The sequence below is a fragment of the Buteo buteo genome, chromosome 18 (genome assembly GCF_964188355.1).
Source record: "Buteo buteo chromosome 18, bButBut1.hap1.1, whole genome shotgun sequence".
NCBI lineage: Eukaryota > Metazoa > Chordata > Aves > Accipitriformes > Accipitridae > Buteo > Buteo buteo.
The window spans coordinates 6,741,513-6,754,661 of NC_134188.1; the positions used below are offsets into that span (position 1 = coordinate 6,741,513).

At 39.8% G+C, this 13,149-nt stretch overlaps 1 protein-coding gene across 3 annotated transcripts in view; it reads left to right on the forward strand.

Moving 5' to 3' along the window:
* Window positions 1-8,493, forward strand: part of SPATA13 (spermatogenesis associated 13) — a 49,420-nt gene extending 40,927 nt beyond the window's left edge. For all 3 annotated transcript variants that reach the window (XM_075050715.1, XM_075050716.1, XM_075050717.1), the window contains 2 exons: window positions 2,974-3,048; window positions 4,290-8,493. In XM_075050715.1, the coding sequence (XP_074906816.1) occupies window positions 2,974-3,048; window positions 4,290-4,471 (257 nt within the window). In that variant the 3' untranslated portion in view covers window positions 4,472-8,493. The remainder of the gene's footprint in view (window positions 1-2,973; window positions 3,049-4,289) is intronic.
* Window positions 8,494-13,149: the final 4,656 nt, after the last annotated feature.

Sequence of the window (13,149 nt, forward strand, 5' to 3'; positions counted from 1 at the left end):
TCATATTCCATGTTCACTTAAAACACCTGGTCAGAAGAATAGAAAAACAGGAATAACCCTTAGGTTACAAATGTAAATCTTTTGATCTTAGCGCCTTTCTCTTGTTTGGTACAGTTGTAAATATTTAAATAGGGCCTCCTCCGTGTGTATTGTAGATAGTCCATAAGCTGAAGAAAATACTTTCAAGTTTAGTAATTCATACTCTAAAACCAGTTTTAACTCTTCTCCATTGCAACAAGTGCTGCAATTAACCCCAATTGTCTGGAGTCTAGAGTAAACAATGAAGCAGCCACAGCTAAACTTTCCTCAAACTTTCCAAACTTTTCAAAACCAACTCTTTGCCTGTGCTGAACATCACGATGTGACATTTATGATCCTCTTGGGCACAACACTGATGGCTTTCACAAGTTGCTCTGTGTAGAGCTTGTTCAGTCACCTTATCCTCATGGGGATGGGTGGTGGCTTTCCTAATTCACCTAAACAGGACTCTAAAATAAAGTGGATACTGCAGAAGGGTGAAGGTGATCAGAAGGTAATAAAGCAATGCAGAGGATCTGATGATGAGTGTCCAAACAATCCCTCCTAGAACAAAGTTACAGAAAGCCTCCACTCCACCATATAACAAGAACCGTAGTACAGTCATATGGAAGGACAATATGGAATAAATCACAGCTCCTGCACTTTTGTGAGCAGGACTGAGCAAAAGAAGATAAAATGTGAACATTTTCTATTCCCATCCTTTCTAAGGAGCATTCTTGAGCTCTTCAAATCTGTATCTACCCCTCCTCCCGCAGTGTTTGCTTTATGGAGCACCGGGAGAATATGTTGAGTGTGCTAAATGCTGTATGTCAGGATGCTTCTGAGGCTCACACTAGTGCTTGCCCCGTGCAGCAGCAGGTCTGTCTTGTGCAGGCAGTGTGGTGTTCCCATTCTTTCTAAGTGACACTGCTGCAGAAATCCCCAAGCATGAGGAAACTGCAAAGGCGTAGCAGCTACAGCCCTAAATGTCATTATTTATTCTACTGGCACCTCATGAAAATCAACGTATGATATTCAAAAGGGTAACCATTCAACAGTGGTGGCAGTGGCAGTGATAACGATGAGATTTGCTGTAATACCACTAACCCGTATTTAGTGCTGAGTCACAAATTCCTATGGTGCCGAGCGCAAGGATTGCAAGGGAGGGTCCATCATGCTTGCTGCTCTTCAGGCACTGTACAATAACTGGTAGAAAATTCAGTATAACGGGAAACTGTGTATTTGATAATGGCACATAGGCACATGCAGTCTTTTCTGTCCATGTAACATCCAGCCTTCTGGAAACTTGCTTTTCAAATGTCGCAACTCATTATTCTGATGTACCTGTCTTGGCACATGTATCATGAACCAGAGGAAAGATAGTTGAGTTATAATAGCTAATGTCCATCTGGTCTTGTGAGTCACAGTGGCTTGGATGTTTTCTCCATTACCCAGAAGACTGCTTCTTTTCTAAAATTTCCTTTTTTTGGCATAATGGAACATTTCCTTTAGCCAAAACCAGTGGAAAGGCGCCAGTATTCTCAACCTCAGGTTTAAATTTATCTTGTTGATTTTGTAAGCTATCTTGCTGGAGTTCACACAAAGCCTCTAATCTAACCACTCAAAGAACAAATACATACTCTTCCAATTCAGAACTGCAAATGGCATTTTACTTCTATTTTCAAAGACACTTTGGTGCAAGTCACTGTCTCCCAAACCATATCTAGCTTTTCTTAGCTTTTATGAATATATGGGAAGAAGAGGCCACAGCCAGAAAATCCTTCTCCAAACCACTAATAGTAACCCTAAGAAAGTGGTCCGATCTCTGTTGATGAAATTGCTTCCATTTTTTTAATCTGTTTCCTTGTTTCTATAAAGGAAAAAAACCCTGCAGAATAAAATAAACTTCTGCTACCACAAAATTATGGCAAACTGCTGTTGTATTGTAAGTTAATAGGCTGATTTGTAATAACTTCTTCATAAGTTCAGGCTAAAAAAGTGAAGGGAATTTTAAAAGTATGGAGAAGTGCACAAGAAGCAAAATGGAACCAAACCAGACGCTTCATTCTGACTTTGAAACGCAACTTCTGTGCTCTTTATGTGCATGTGAGTGAAAGGAGTGACAGCACCCTGTTGTCTCCTTGTGCAAATATAACATATCCATGTATCTCATCTGTCTTGTACCCAGGGAGAGGAAACTGGAGTGTCTGTACATAGGCTCCAGACGACACCAGTCACTGGTGTCACCTTTCATAGTAGACGTCTGGTATCTCTGTACTCAGCACAGATCAGTGATACACCTGCCACATGGTAGCAAATAGCACAGGGTTGACCACATACTATAGCATCATGTCCATCATGCAAGTATGCAAACAAGTACATGAGACACTGGAGTGAGAGATCCAGCCCCAGTCTGATGAAGCCACAACCACATCATAGCCTGCTTCAGTGTCTGACGGATTATGTGATACTGTCTCGTCCAAGCGGAGGGAAAGATACCCAAATTTGTACTATGGCAATACCAGTGACTTCAGTTTGTTACCCTAAGTTAGCTCAGAGTGAGAGAAAAAAGAAAGAGATTCTGCATTTGTGATCTATTACTTGGTGGCTTGTAGCTTTCAGAAGTGTTAATTTACACTTTTTTTTAAGCTCTTGTTATCTGGACTTATCTATAAAAAGAACTTTTTGAGGGTTAGTTCCCCAGTGATTACCAGTAGGAACTGGAAAGCAGTTTTTCCCAGTAATCTACAGGCAAATTAATGTTCCTATTGTTATCCCAGTGAAAAGCTGTCTTTAAATTCATATGACAAGGTAAAACATACTTCTAAAAACTTCAGGTTTGTTACTATTAAGATTTACTAAAAATTGTTTAAAATATATTTGTTTTAATTTAATGTAATCAAGTATTAGATACAGTATTTTTATACAAGTGCCCTAATTTACACTTTGACATAGGAATGGAAATCTCAGAAAACCAGAAGAAACAAGCCATGCAGAATGCCCGTAAGTCAAGGCATGGAAAAATTAAAGGTGGGTGTTCAGAATTGCTTTACATTCTTACTGTGTTCCAGTGTTCTTTATGTTAGGAAATAACACAATCTGGCTATGGTTGAGTTCTTCAGTCTTTTAAAAAAACTTAATGGTTTACATGGAGTTCAAATAATTTCCATTAACCTGTATTTTAATATCAAATTCCAATGCCTTTGTAAACTGTTTACTAAATCAGCTCCCCAGTCTCCTTCAGACAGGCAAGTCAGTGTTCTCTTTATTAGAAAAGAAACCAAGAGGTAAGGCAAATGGTTTATTTAAGGATGTAAGAAGTCCGTGCAGAGATTAAATTAGGAATGGGGGTTACTGATTCCTTCCTTTGCTTTTACTCAAACACCTTGTTCTTATTTAGCAATTCTGTGCTTTGTTTAAATACCTTAAAGTACTTTTTGCAAGCCATGTGTTGCTGTATTTATCATAATACACTCAAAATGGCTTCCTTCTGTCCTAGACTAGAAGGAAGGATGGACTAGAAATGTGTTTCTCTGGAAACAGCTTTTTTATTCCTTTTCTCCCTCAGAAAATGTGTTGTGATTTTGTCCTTTTCTGTCTTAAAGCCAAATCTCTAGTGTGTTGAGAGAATAAATTGAGCAAGTGGGACTAGATTAAGTCTGAATTTAGGAGTGAAGGAGTTGACGTTAGGTAGTCCTCTGCTCCCTGGGATTCATATTATTAAAGCATTTTTCCCTTTATCAATCACTAGATACCTATAAAACCTGTCCGGATTTTCAGGGGAGTGGCTGAAAATTGTGATCAGGAGATTCTGCTCAGAATGCACAAAGGTCAAAGTCTGAGAACATTAGCCTGGACAAATATTTTCCAAATCGAAGAAATAACATTTTTGTTGGTGGCAATATTTTACCCAGCCTTATTCTGAGTGTTGACTGAAATACAAGTATCTACAGTTTTAAGTCATTCCTTTGAAATACCAGAATTTACTTGTGCAAACAATATAGCCAGGCTATGTGAAACTGCCGCTTATTTTTGGTAATTCTGTAATGTTATTTTTACTGTTATTATTCTCCTCTTAAGCCAAACCAATGCAGCAATTAAAAGTCTAATACCAGAAAAGGTAACCTTCAGTAGTGCTTCCATTCAAGATCATGGCAAAATTCATACTGGCTTTATGCACCATTGAATTTGTCCCATGGTCCTGTGCTTAAATTTTCTCAGAAAATTTCATGATCTGACTCATACACTTTCTTAAACTGTTCCTTTTGCAGGTGTAAGCTATAATGGGTGTCCTGTGCCTCCTCCACACCAAAGCCTGCATCCTATTCATCAGCGCCACATCACTGTGCCTACCAGCATCCCACAGCAGCAGGTTTTTGCCCTGGCAGAACCCAAGCGGAAGCCATCCCTCTTCTGGCATACCTTCAACAAACTCACCCCCTTTAAAAAGTGAGAGGCCAAGGACCGGGGAAGGACATCGGCATGGAGGGAGACTTACTCCAAAGAAGGACCTTGGAGACACGGCTAAGCTTATTTGAGCTCAGTGAATCTCCAGTTTTGGAGGGAAAGCCTCGGGGTCCTTGAGCCAGAAATACAACCTTTGTGTAGAAGAAGAATGAAGGTCCTCAAGACTGCTCTGAAGTCAATGTTGCCAAGTGTCAGCATTGCTGATGAAGAGCAGTTTCCCTTCTGACAAAGACAACTTGCTGTTACTCTGAAGCAGCTGTATTTGATCTCTGTTTGTCTTAGTTATGTTGAAGTAGCGACGGAATCATGCAGGTCATTGTAACATTTCATTTTTCTTAACCTTATATCGATGGCCAAATTTAGGGTAGGGAGGAATTTTTCCTTGGGGGTATATCAGCAAGGAATCTTAGGAGAGTTTTCTCCTTCCTTTTGGAGCACTGAGCAGAGACCACCCATTAAAATCAGGTGGAGACATCCCATGGGATTAGCCAGCTGTTGCAGAATTTGGTGGACACTAATCCTTCCTGTCTTTTTCTATTAAATTGCCAAATGGCAGGAGAACATCCCGCAAGGCCTTACCATATTCCAGATTGGAACAGGGAAATTTTATTCTGTAATATAGAAACATGAACAGAGTGTGAAATGGACTATAAAGATATGTGCATTTATTGCACACAAGTGGAAACGAGGAGCCCAGGGCATCTCAGATTGATTACTTTCAGTCACAGCAATATACTGCATGCATGTATGCTCTTCAGTATAGAGCTTTTATATCACTTTTTGCGCACTTCTTCACCTAGGAGATGCTTCTTTATATTTCCAATATGCTTATTTCTCTGTGTAAAATGTATTTTTTAATTTTCGAACGGAGATAATGTGAATGTACAAAGGCAGAGTTGAGACAGTACGTGCTGACTGCTGACTGCTGGCTATGTTCCATAGTTCTCACACTTTGTATTCATATAGCTTGACTTAGAAGATGGATGAATGGTAATGTAAATATATTGAGGCGGTCTGGATCCATTTTTCTTATACACAGTCAATTGACAATGGGTTTTGACCAATTATTTCTTCACAAAGAAAAAGAAATCCTTACTGGAAGGGATAGAGGAATTGAGTGGACCAGAGATGGATTTTTGTCTCAGAGTCGTCAGTCTGTATGGGAAGGAGAAGAACTTGACTTGATTAAGGTCAGCTCTGGCCAGCATATGCAATACGTGATTTGCGCTGGTACAATTTGCCTATGACATTAAGTTGATTTGGGAGAATAACTTTTAAAAAGCCACCAGGAAGAAACAGGATCTTGATATTTGCAGCACTGATCATTTCTGCTTGATAGCTCTCATTGAGGTTGACAAAAGACTGCTGGTAATATGAAAGGAAAGAAAGACTCCATATGTTTCAGAACTGATTTGCTATGAATGTCTTTACAATACTTTATTCTATGCTGCTGATTAGGGGCATTATCTGATGATAAGGATAGATCCAAGGATATTCTTTGACAATGGACACAATCAGCTTTGTCATGAATATGTAATATATGAAGAACAAACAAGGGGCTAGAGGCCAGGAATCTTAACAACAATGTAAAAAAGCCTTATTTTAAACATGTATTTGTTCCTACTACTGTTACCTCTATATTTTTGTTTATCGTCAGTGTTGTGATGCCCACTGGTCGCTAGATTTTGTGACTTGATAACTTTGTGGCAACTTCTGCAAAGCCCAGGTTTGTGGTTTTGATTTTAAATGAAATCTTTTGACAACTGTACATTTCAAATGCCTTGTGTATATAGTTCAGCAATAATGCAAAGTCTGGTGATGCTCAGCTGAATTGTTCAGTGCAGTGAACTTCATTGATTGTGCTTTCCCATAGCAATGGAAGATGACCTGAAACAGTTAAGAACTGGAAATATGCACTGACATTTTCAATGATCCAGCTTAAAGAAAATGCACAGGAAAGTTAGTGAAAAAAGCTGGCTGGGTTATATTTTTCTTTTGATGTTTAAAACAAGCCATTTCTATTCAGATTTTTAAAAAGATAATTCTAAATGCTCTATTTAAACACAAGGCGCAGAGTTCCAAATGCAGGCATGGATGCATGCCCTTCCCCTTAAATGAGTAACCCTTTTGTGTTTATTACATACCCATTTTTGTGGGTACTTGCCACGTTCAGGCCTGCAAACCAAAGTAATGCACGTACTGTGGAAGTGGAGACGATGTTTTTTCATAATCACATTTTGAAAGACTTGTTCTAGATGCAAAAAAAAATGTCTGAAGTTGGATTGCAGTGCTCACCCAGAAACTTTCCCAGCTGGACCTGAAGACATTATGAGATCCACACTTAATTGCATATGTGTCTTTGCTAAAACCTACTTCCTTCCAGGGCTCGGTTCTGTAGAGTGCTGGAAAAAAAAGGAGGTTTTGGGATGTATCTTCCTGACATGTCAGTGCCCATGAAGGCTTTTTCCACATAGTAGTGCTGGTGCCTTAGCCCTAAAAATGGACAGAAATGTTTGCATATGGTTTTGAATGCAGCAGTTTTTTTCTCACAAAGTTAATTTCAGAGAGATAAAAAGCAAATGTTTCATGGTGCAGATTACTCAGGACAGTTTTACATATAGTACCCTACATATAGACATGGTTGTTTTATAATATTCTCTGTGTCTTTCTTTGCAATCTGACCTTGCAACAGATTAAGATAAAATATAACAAGACATGCCAAATTTGGACTACACCATAATCTTTTAAACAAATTATAGTTAAATGGAAACAAACAATTACATTATCCACCAATTAAGACAAATACTTACTTGGGGTTCAGCCTGATTTAGAGTCTGTGGGAAAAAGAATTGCAACTCAAATGTGAAAGTTTGTATTATAGCAACTCTTGCCCTGATCCTCCTTCTGGTAACAAAACTTATATATGATCAGAAAGGTGTGACGGCAACATCTGTTCTTTTCCTCTCACTTTTGCATGTCTCTTGGGCATGCAAGTTCTAGGGCAACTACTAAGCACATTTGTGCCTCGTTTAGATAAAGCACAGCCAGAGCCTTCCTGATGGCCTGCTGAGCAGATAACCTCAGACTTTATGCATGAGATGCAGTAAAATATAGTTGTCCTCAAATGCGTTCCCACTGAGTTAGGAAAATGCCAAACCATAATTGCATCTAACTCAGAGCATTTGATGTATAAAATAATAAGATTGTTTTACAAGTGGCTCTTGCCATGCTAAATTTCACATTGAGTTTTAGTGGTCAGTGTAATAACGGAGTTCAAAGACAGACTACTCAAATGTTCCACTTTTTAGTTGTCTTTTGAAAATAATTATAACAGAGTTTTGGAGCCAAAGGTCTTTAGCCATAACTAACACAGTACCTTTCTTTGACTGCCTTTCTGCTTTTTTTCTCTATGTGTGACATTTGTATGTAGGAGATGCCTTCTGAATGCGCTCTAATTTAAAACTATTTGTTGTAAATACTAGGGATGACTTGCATATATATTTTATTTTGACAAGTGTTTTGTAACATTTTATCTTACGTACATTGCTTTGTGCATCTTACTATCTGTGTGCTGTTACACATGTTGTAAATGAAGTGTCCTGGCTACAGAGCAGATGAATTGGCTGTTGACAGCTAAAGTACAATTTAGAGGACTGCAGTAGCTTGATGTGCATATGTTCTGAAGTAATTGCATTACAAGGTTTATTTACTCTTGGAACATTGTTTGTCAAATGAATCTATTTTCTGGAAATAAGTACAAACTTACATTCCCATTATTTTTCTCTTATTGTACATGTTTGAATTAAATAATGTACAAAGCTGAAGTTCCTCAGCTGTGTCTTATAAAACTTTATTGTGCAGTTTTAAAATTGTTGTGGATTTTTTAAATTGCCTACAAAATATCCTCTGTGATGCAAAAATGTATCAACTGTCATATTTATTATTTTAAAGCAAAAAATGTCACACCCTCCTCTCTTGGTTTTCCAGTAACAGCTACAGTACTTCCCAGCACAGGTTTGTTTTAACAACTAAACCTGATTCTGGGATTGAAGTCTTCATCGTTCAGGCAAAACCCATCCTTGTTACTGTCCCAGCCACATGCATCTGCGATCACTGTGCTTTAACTTGTCCTGGCAGACAGCTCCCACAGTACCCCTTGGAAGTAAATGCAAATGCAGCTTCTGTATTAATAAAGCTCTGGCTGACAGAGGATGGTGACTTAAATACTGTAGTTTAGGTAAGGATTAAATTTTATTTTCTTTGGAACAAAAGCAAAACCTTTTGAAAGGGTTCACCCAAAAGGCGTGTTCTGTAAATGTCTGTGAACAGGCTTACCTGCCTGCTTGTTAGAGCAATGGGCAATGCTGCTGGAGATTCAGCTTACTGCTCTGATTCAGGGAAGTTTTTCATTTCTCGTTATTCTGACCGAGCAAGGGACCACATCTGAAAGGCATGTGTGTGTCCTTCCTGCTCAAGGCTGTGTCAAAAATTATGTTTCGCTGAGACACATTATCTTTAACAAAATAACATACTTTGCTGAAATCTTTTCATCAAAAATGCTTTGGCGAGTTGAAATGCTGGCAGGATAGCTGGGTTTGCCAATTCTTTCCCCCTCCTTACAATGTGCAAGCTCTTATCTCTATTTCTTCGTTCACCTCAAAGCTGAGCATTTCCCAGGCCTCCCAAGTGCTGCTGCTGCAGCAGGATGTGTGCGGAGTGCTCCAATATCAAAGTGAAAGGCAGAGTCTGAGCACTTAGTGAGGTAGATCAGATGACCAGAAAACATACCTTGAGCAAACACTGGAGTAGGACGTTGTGATAAATAGGTTTTCTAAGAAGCCTGCAATTCAACTGGCCATGGTGAGCTCATTTGTGCATTTTATTTCATCCTTTGGCAGTCAGGTGAAATCCTGTAGATCATTCTATATTGTCAGCTTGTAAGTTCTTTGAGAGATGATCTATCAGGTAGAGCTTTTAGGTTGTGCAGAAATGACACTGCTTCTCTTGGGTTTTTTGGTTTTTGGGGTTTGTTTTTTTTTTTCCAGGCTACATGATCTGTGCTTGCTAACGGAGACAAGGATTCAGGCCTTTTTATGTTAACAGTACCAAAGGAGAAATGAAAAAGTCAGCAATGGAAAACCGCACATCATGTAGCCTGTAAGGAAAGCACACAAATATTTAGTGTGTTTCTGTATATTTTTCAAAATTCAGTTATTCTAACTAGCTAGAGAACATGTAATTGTGAGAATATGTCAAAACTGTATGAACTGTCAGCACAACATGTTTTTTTTTTTTATCTTAGTTCTGTGTTAGGTTTAGTTCACTGCAGTCAGAACTGACTTCTGGTGGTCCAGGTGAGTACGTAGGGCTGAGAACTCACATACTGCCACCATTAGGTATTTAGGCTCTGGTTTCAAAAAACAGATGTGTGTGTTTATACACACATATACACACTCACACTCGCACTTCCTTCATAGACTCCACATGGCATCTCCAGATAATGTCTCTGCTGGCACCTACAGCAGGTTGCACCAGACAAGTGATCCACACCCATCACACCCTCCCTCTTTTTGTGTTACACCTTACATTTCTGTTGTGCATCTTGGCGGGGGGGGAGGGGGGGGTGACACCTGGGCAAGGTTGTACCCAAGTAATTTTAATGTTTTGAGCATTCAGAATGGGCCACCAGCAATGACGGACAAACCACGCCGCAGACAAGGGAAGGTTGGAAGGTGTCTGCGTCCCTGGAGTCTGGTGTCAGCAAAGTTCAGAAGGGTAAATCTGAGAGGGCAGAGGTTAGCAGAGCAAGGAGTACCACTGTCCTTCAAGGGCTGAGTTCCACTCAGAAGAGAAATACAAGATGATGTGGGATTTATCCATTGCTTCTCCTAGTGATTTTTGGAAAGCTGAAACTGCTTCGGGGGAAAGGGGAGCTCCAGGTGCTCCTGAGGGACTTTGCTGGCAGAAGCAGACACATGCCAAATTCCTTTGTTTCTGGCACATGGGAAATAAGAAGGCAGAACATATATACACCAAAGTGAGCTGTCAGCAGGCAGATTCCCTAGGCGCAGTTAACCTTGGCCCCCCCCATGAGCATACCCCAGACTTTGGAGATAGCGACTCATGAAGGATTGAAAAAGCATCTAGAAGGTCCTCTGCTATTAAGGTTGGGTATATCTTCTTTTATTAACCATCCATCTCATGGTCATTACCGCCATATTCGGCTCCTAACAAAGGCAATTAGCACAGCAATCAATCTAAACCACCCTGCATCTCCTGCCGTTTAGATGCAACGTTTTTTTAAGAACGAACTTTTGCTACTGTGTAATTATTTGCAAGGCATTATTCTGTGATGAGACGAGGCACGTGTGAAAGCAGCTGGTGGTCGTGTTTGTCTTTAAAGCCATTCCTACAGCAGTTCTCTTGGTTCTTTGCTAAAAAAGCATCAAACTGGATTAACTGCAGAGTCCATCAAGGCAGATGTAACTAATGAATTATGTCATTCTCACCTGAGGATTGGGATAGACAGACTGTGAGTGTTGTAAAACTCACGGCCTCTTTCGGGTGAGCGGGAGGGTCCCGCTGCCCTGGGAGCCCCCACTGCCCCTGGTGCTGTCCCCCCCCCGAGCCACCGGCTCTCCCAGCACCCTGCAGCCAGGAAGGTTCGTCAATAAATCCAGGTTTTCTGCATGGCAGGACAGATCACTGAGGGCACAGCACTAAGCTGGCAGGGTGGGCTACTTTTTAATAACTCAAACTTTGGAAGCGTGAGAGGAGGCCGAGGCTACACAACCTTGGAAAACTTCAGATGGTGCCTAAGGGGTACAGAGAAAAGCATTGTTTGTCATGGTTCTCATTTCTTCTTAATTAGCACAGCAGTGAAGCTAATTTGGCTACAGAAGTTCATTCAAGTAGAGCAGCTAATTGCTGCACATTGTCCTTCCTTTTCCTCAGAGCACGGCAGATACAATGTCCCAGATACAAACCGAGGCATCTAAGGCTTGCAATATTTTCCTAATACCACAGGGGGGTGGTGAAGACCTTAGTGAAAACTATTCATTGCTCATCTGTGCTGAGGATGCGTTATTTGATACGCAGGCCACACATGTCATATCTTTGCAGGGTGGGAACCCCCTCAGACACAGTGTTTTCAGTCACTTGCACCGAGAGGGGTGAGTTAAGGCCAGTTCCTATAACACATTAACTCCTGTTACTATTGGTTTTATCCTTCACTGCTCACGATCAGCATTTAAGGAGTTGACGATACGCTCAGTTGCTTTATTTCCACTAGTCCTTAGATAGCAGCAGTTTCAGTAGTTTCAAGAAGACACATTTAAATATCATTATGGTTGCTTCAAATTTAGTTGCCAATAATATGCACGATAGCTTTGATTGATGCTTGAATGGCTACATGGGGAGCCTGCTAATTACACATGAAAAGCTCTCTTTGGCATTCAATTTATTTCCTTTAATTGCACCTTCTTACTTCTTTTCCATAATATTTGTAATGCCACTTTCACAACATTGTTATTTGTAATTTCTATAGCCTTTTGTCCCTAATTCCATTGTAAATTGCTTGATACAGAAACTAACTTTATTACATGTTTTTGCAGCACATTAATGGTATCAGACGTGCCTTCCATCCTACAAACAAACCAAGCTGTCAAAGGCTAACATCTGTGTAATGTATTTGTATAATGGAACATGCAAATCAAAGCCTTATTAATCCATTTTAACAATTTTATTTCACATAACAGTGGTAAAAGCCAAAGTACAAAGTGCTTCAGCTTAATATTGGAATAAATAGGAAGATTCCAGTTTAAACCTCTGTTTTAATTATTGAACAGCTCTCAAAATTAAATCACTGACCTTTGAGAATTTAGTGACCAAACAAGTGCTTGTCCTCAAGGCACATATTTGAAGTGTGCATTCCTTTACAGGAAGCTTTTTTACTCTGGTTAAGGATGCCCAAGAACACTGCAAGTACACAGTGAATGAGGTAAGACCAAAGATCCTATATATGTGATGGTGGTGACGATGATGATGACGATATTGATGGTGTCAGCTTGTGGAGAAGAATGCATGTATGGGGACCAAACTCTCTCTTCCTTAGGCAAGAAATACTCCCTTAGACAACTGGGAATGGGGTTTTCTGTCAGTGGACAAGGACTGTCAGACTTCTCCGTGGGGTGCATCATATCCTAACAGCATCATACAGAGCACTTCTTCCTTCTGCACTCCTCTGGAGTCCTCTGACTAAGGCAGCAAATGTTTATATAGCTCAGAAGTAGCAAATGTTTAATTTATTTTCAACTTTCTTTAGTGCCAGCCAGAAGCAGCAGACAAAGTAGGATTTTGCTGGTGCGTGTTGAAACATCTCTCTGGAGACTATTGGCAAAGGCATCCTAAATCACATTCCCAGGAATTGTTGCAAAATGGGGAACTTTCCTGAAGACAGAACAAAAACATTAAGGAATGTGTCTCAAAATTAAGGTCTTCCTCTACAAATTAACTTAAAAGAATATTCAGATCGAATACTGCTAACAGGGTGTAATTATTCTTATTGAGAACATACTAGTCTCTCTCTGCATGGTATTTGTGTGCATTGTTTCATAAGACTGAGAAATGGCGGTGAAGAGATTAAACAGAAGACATCATTTTTTT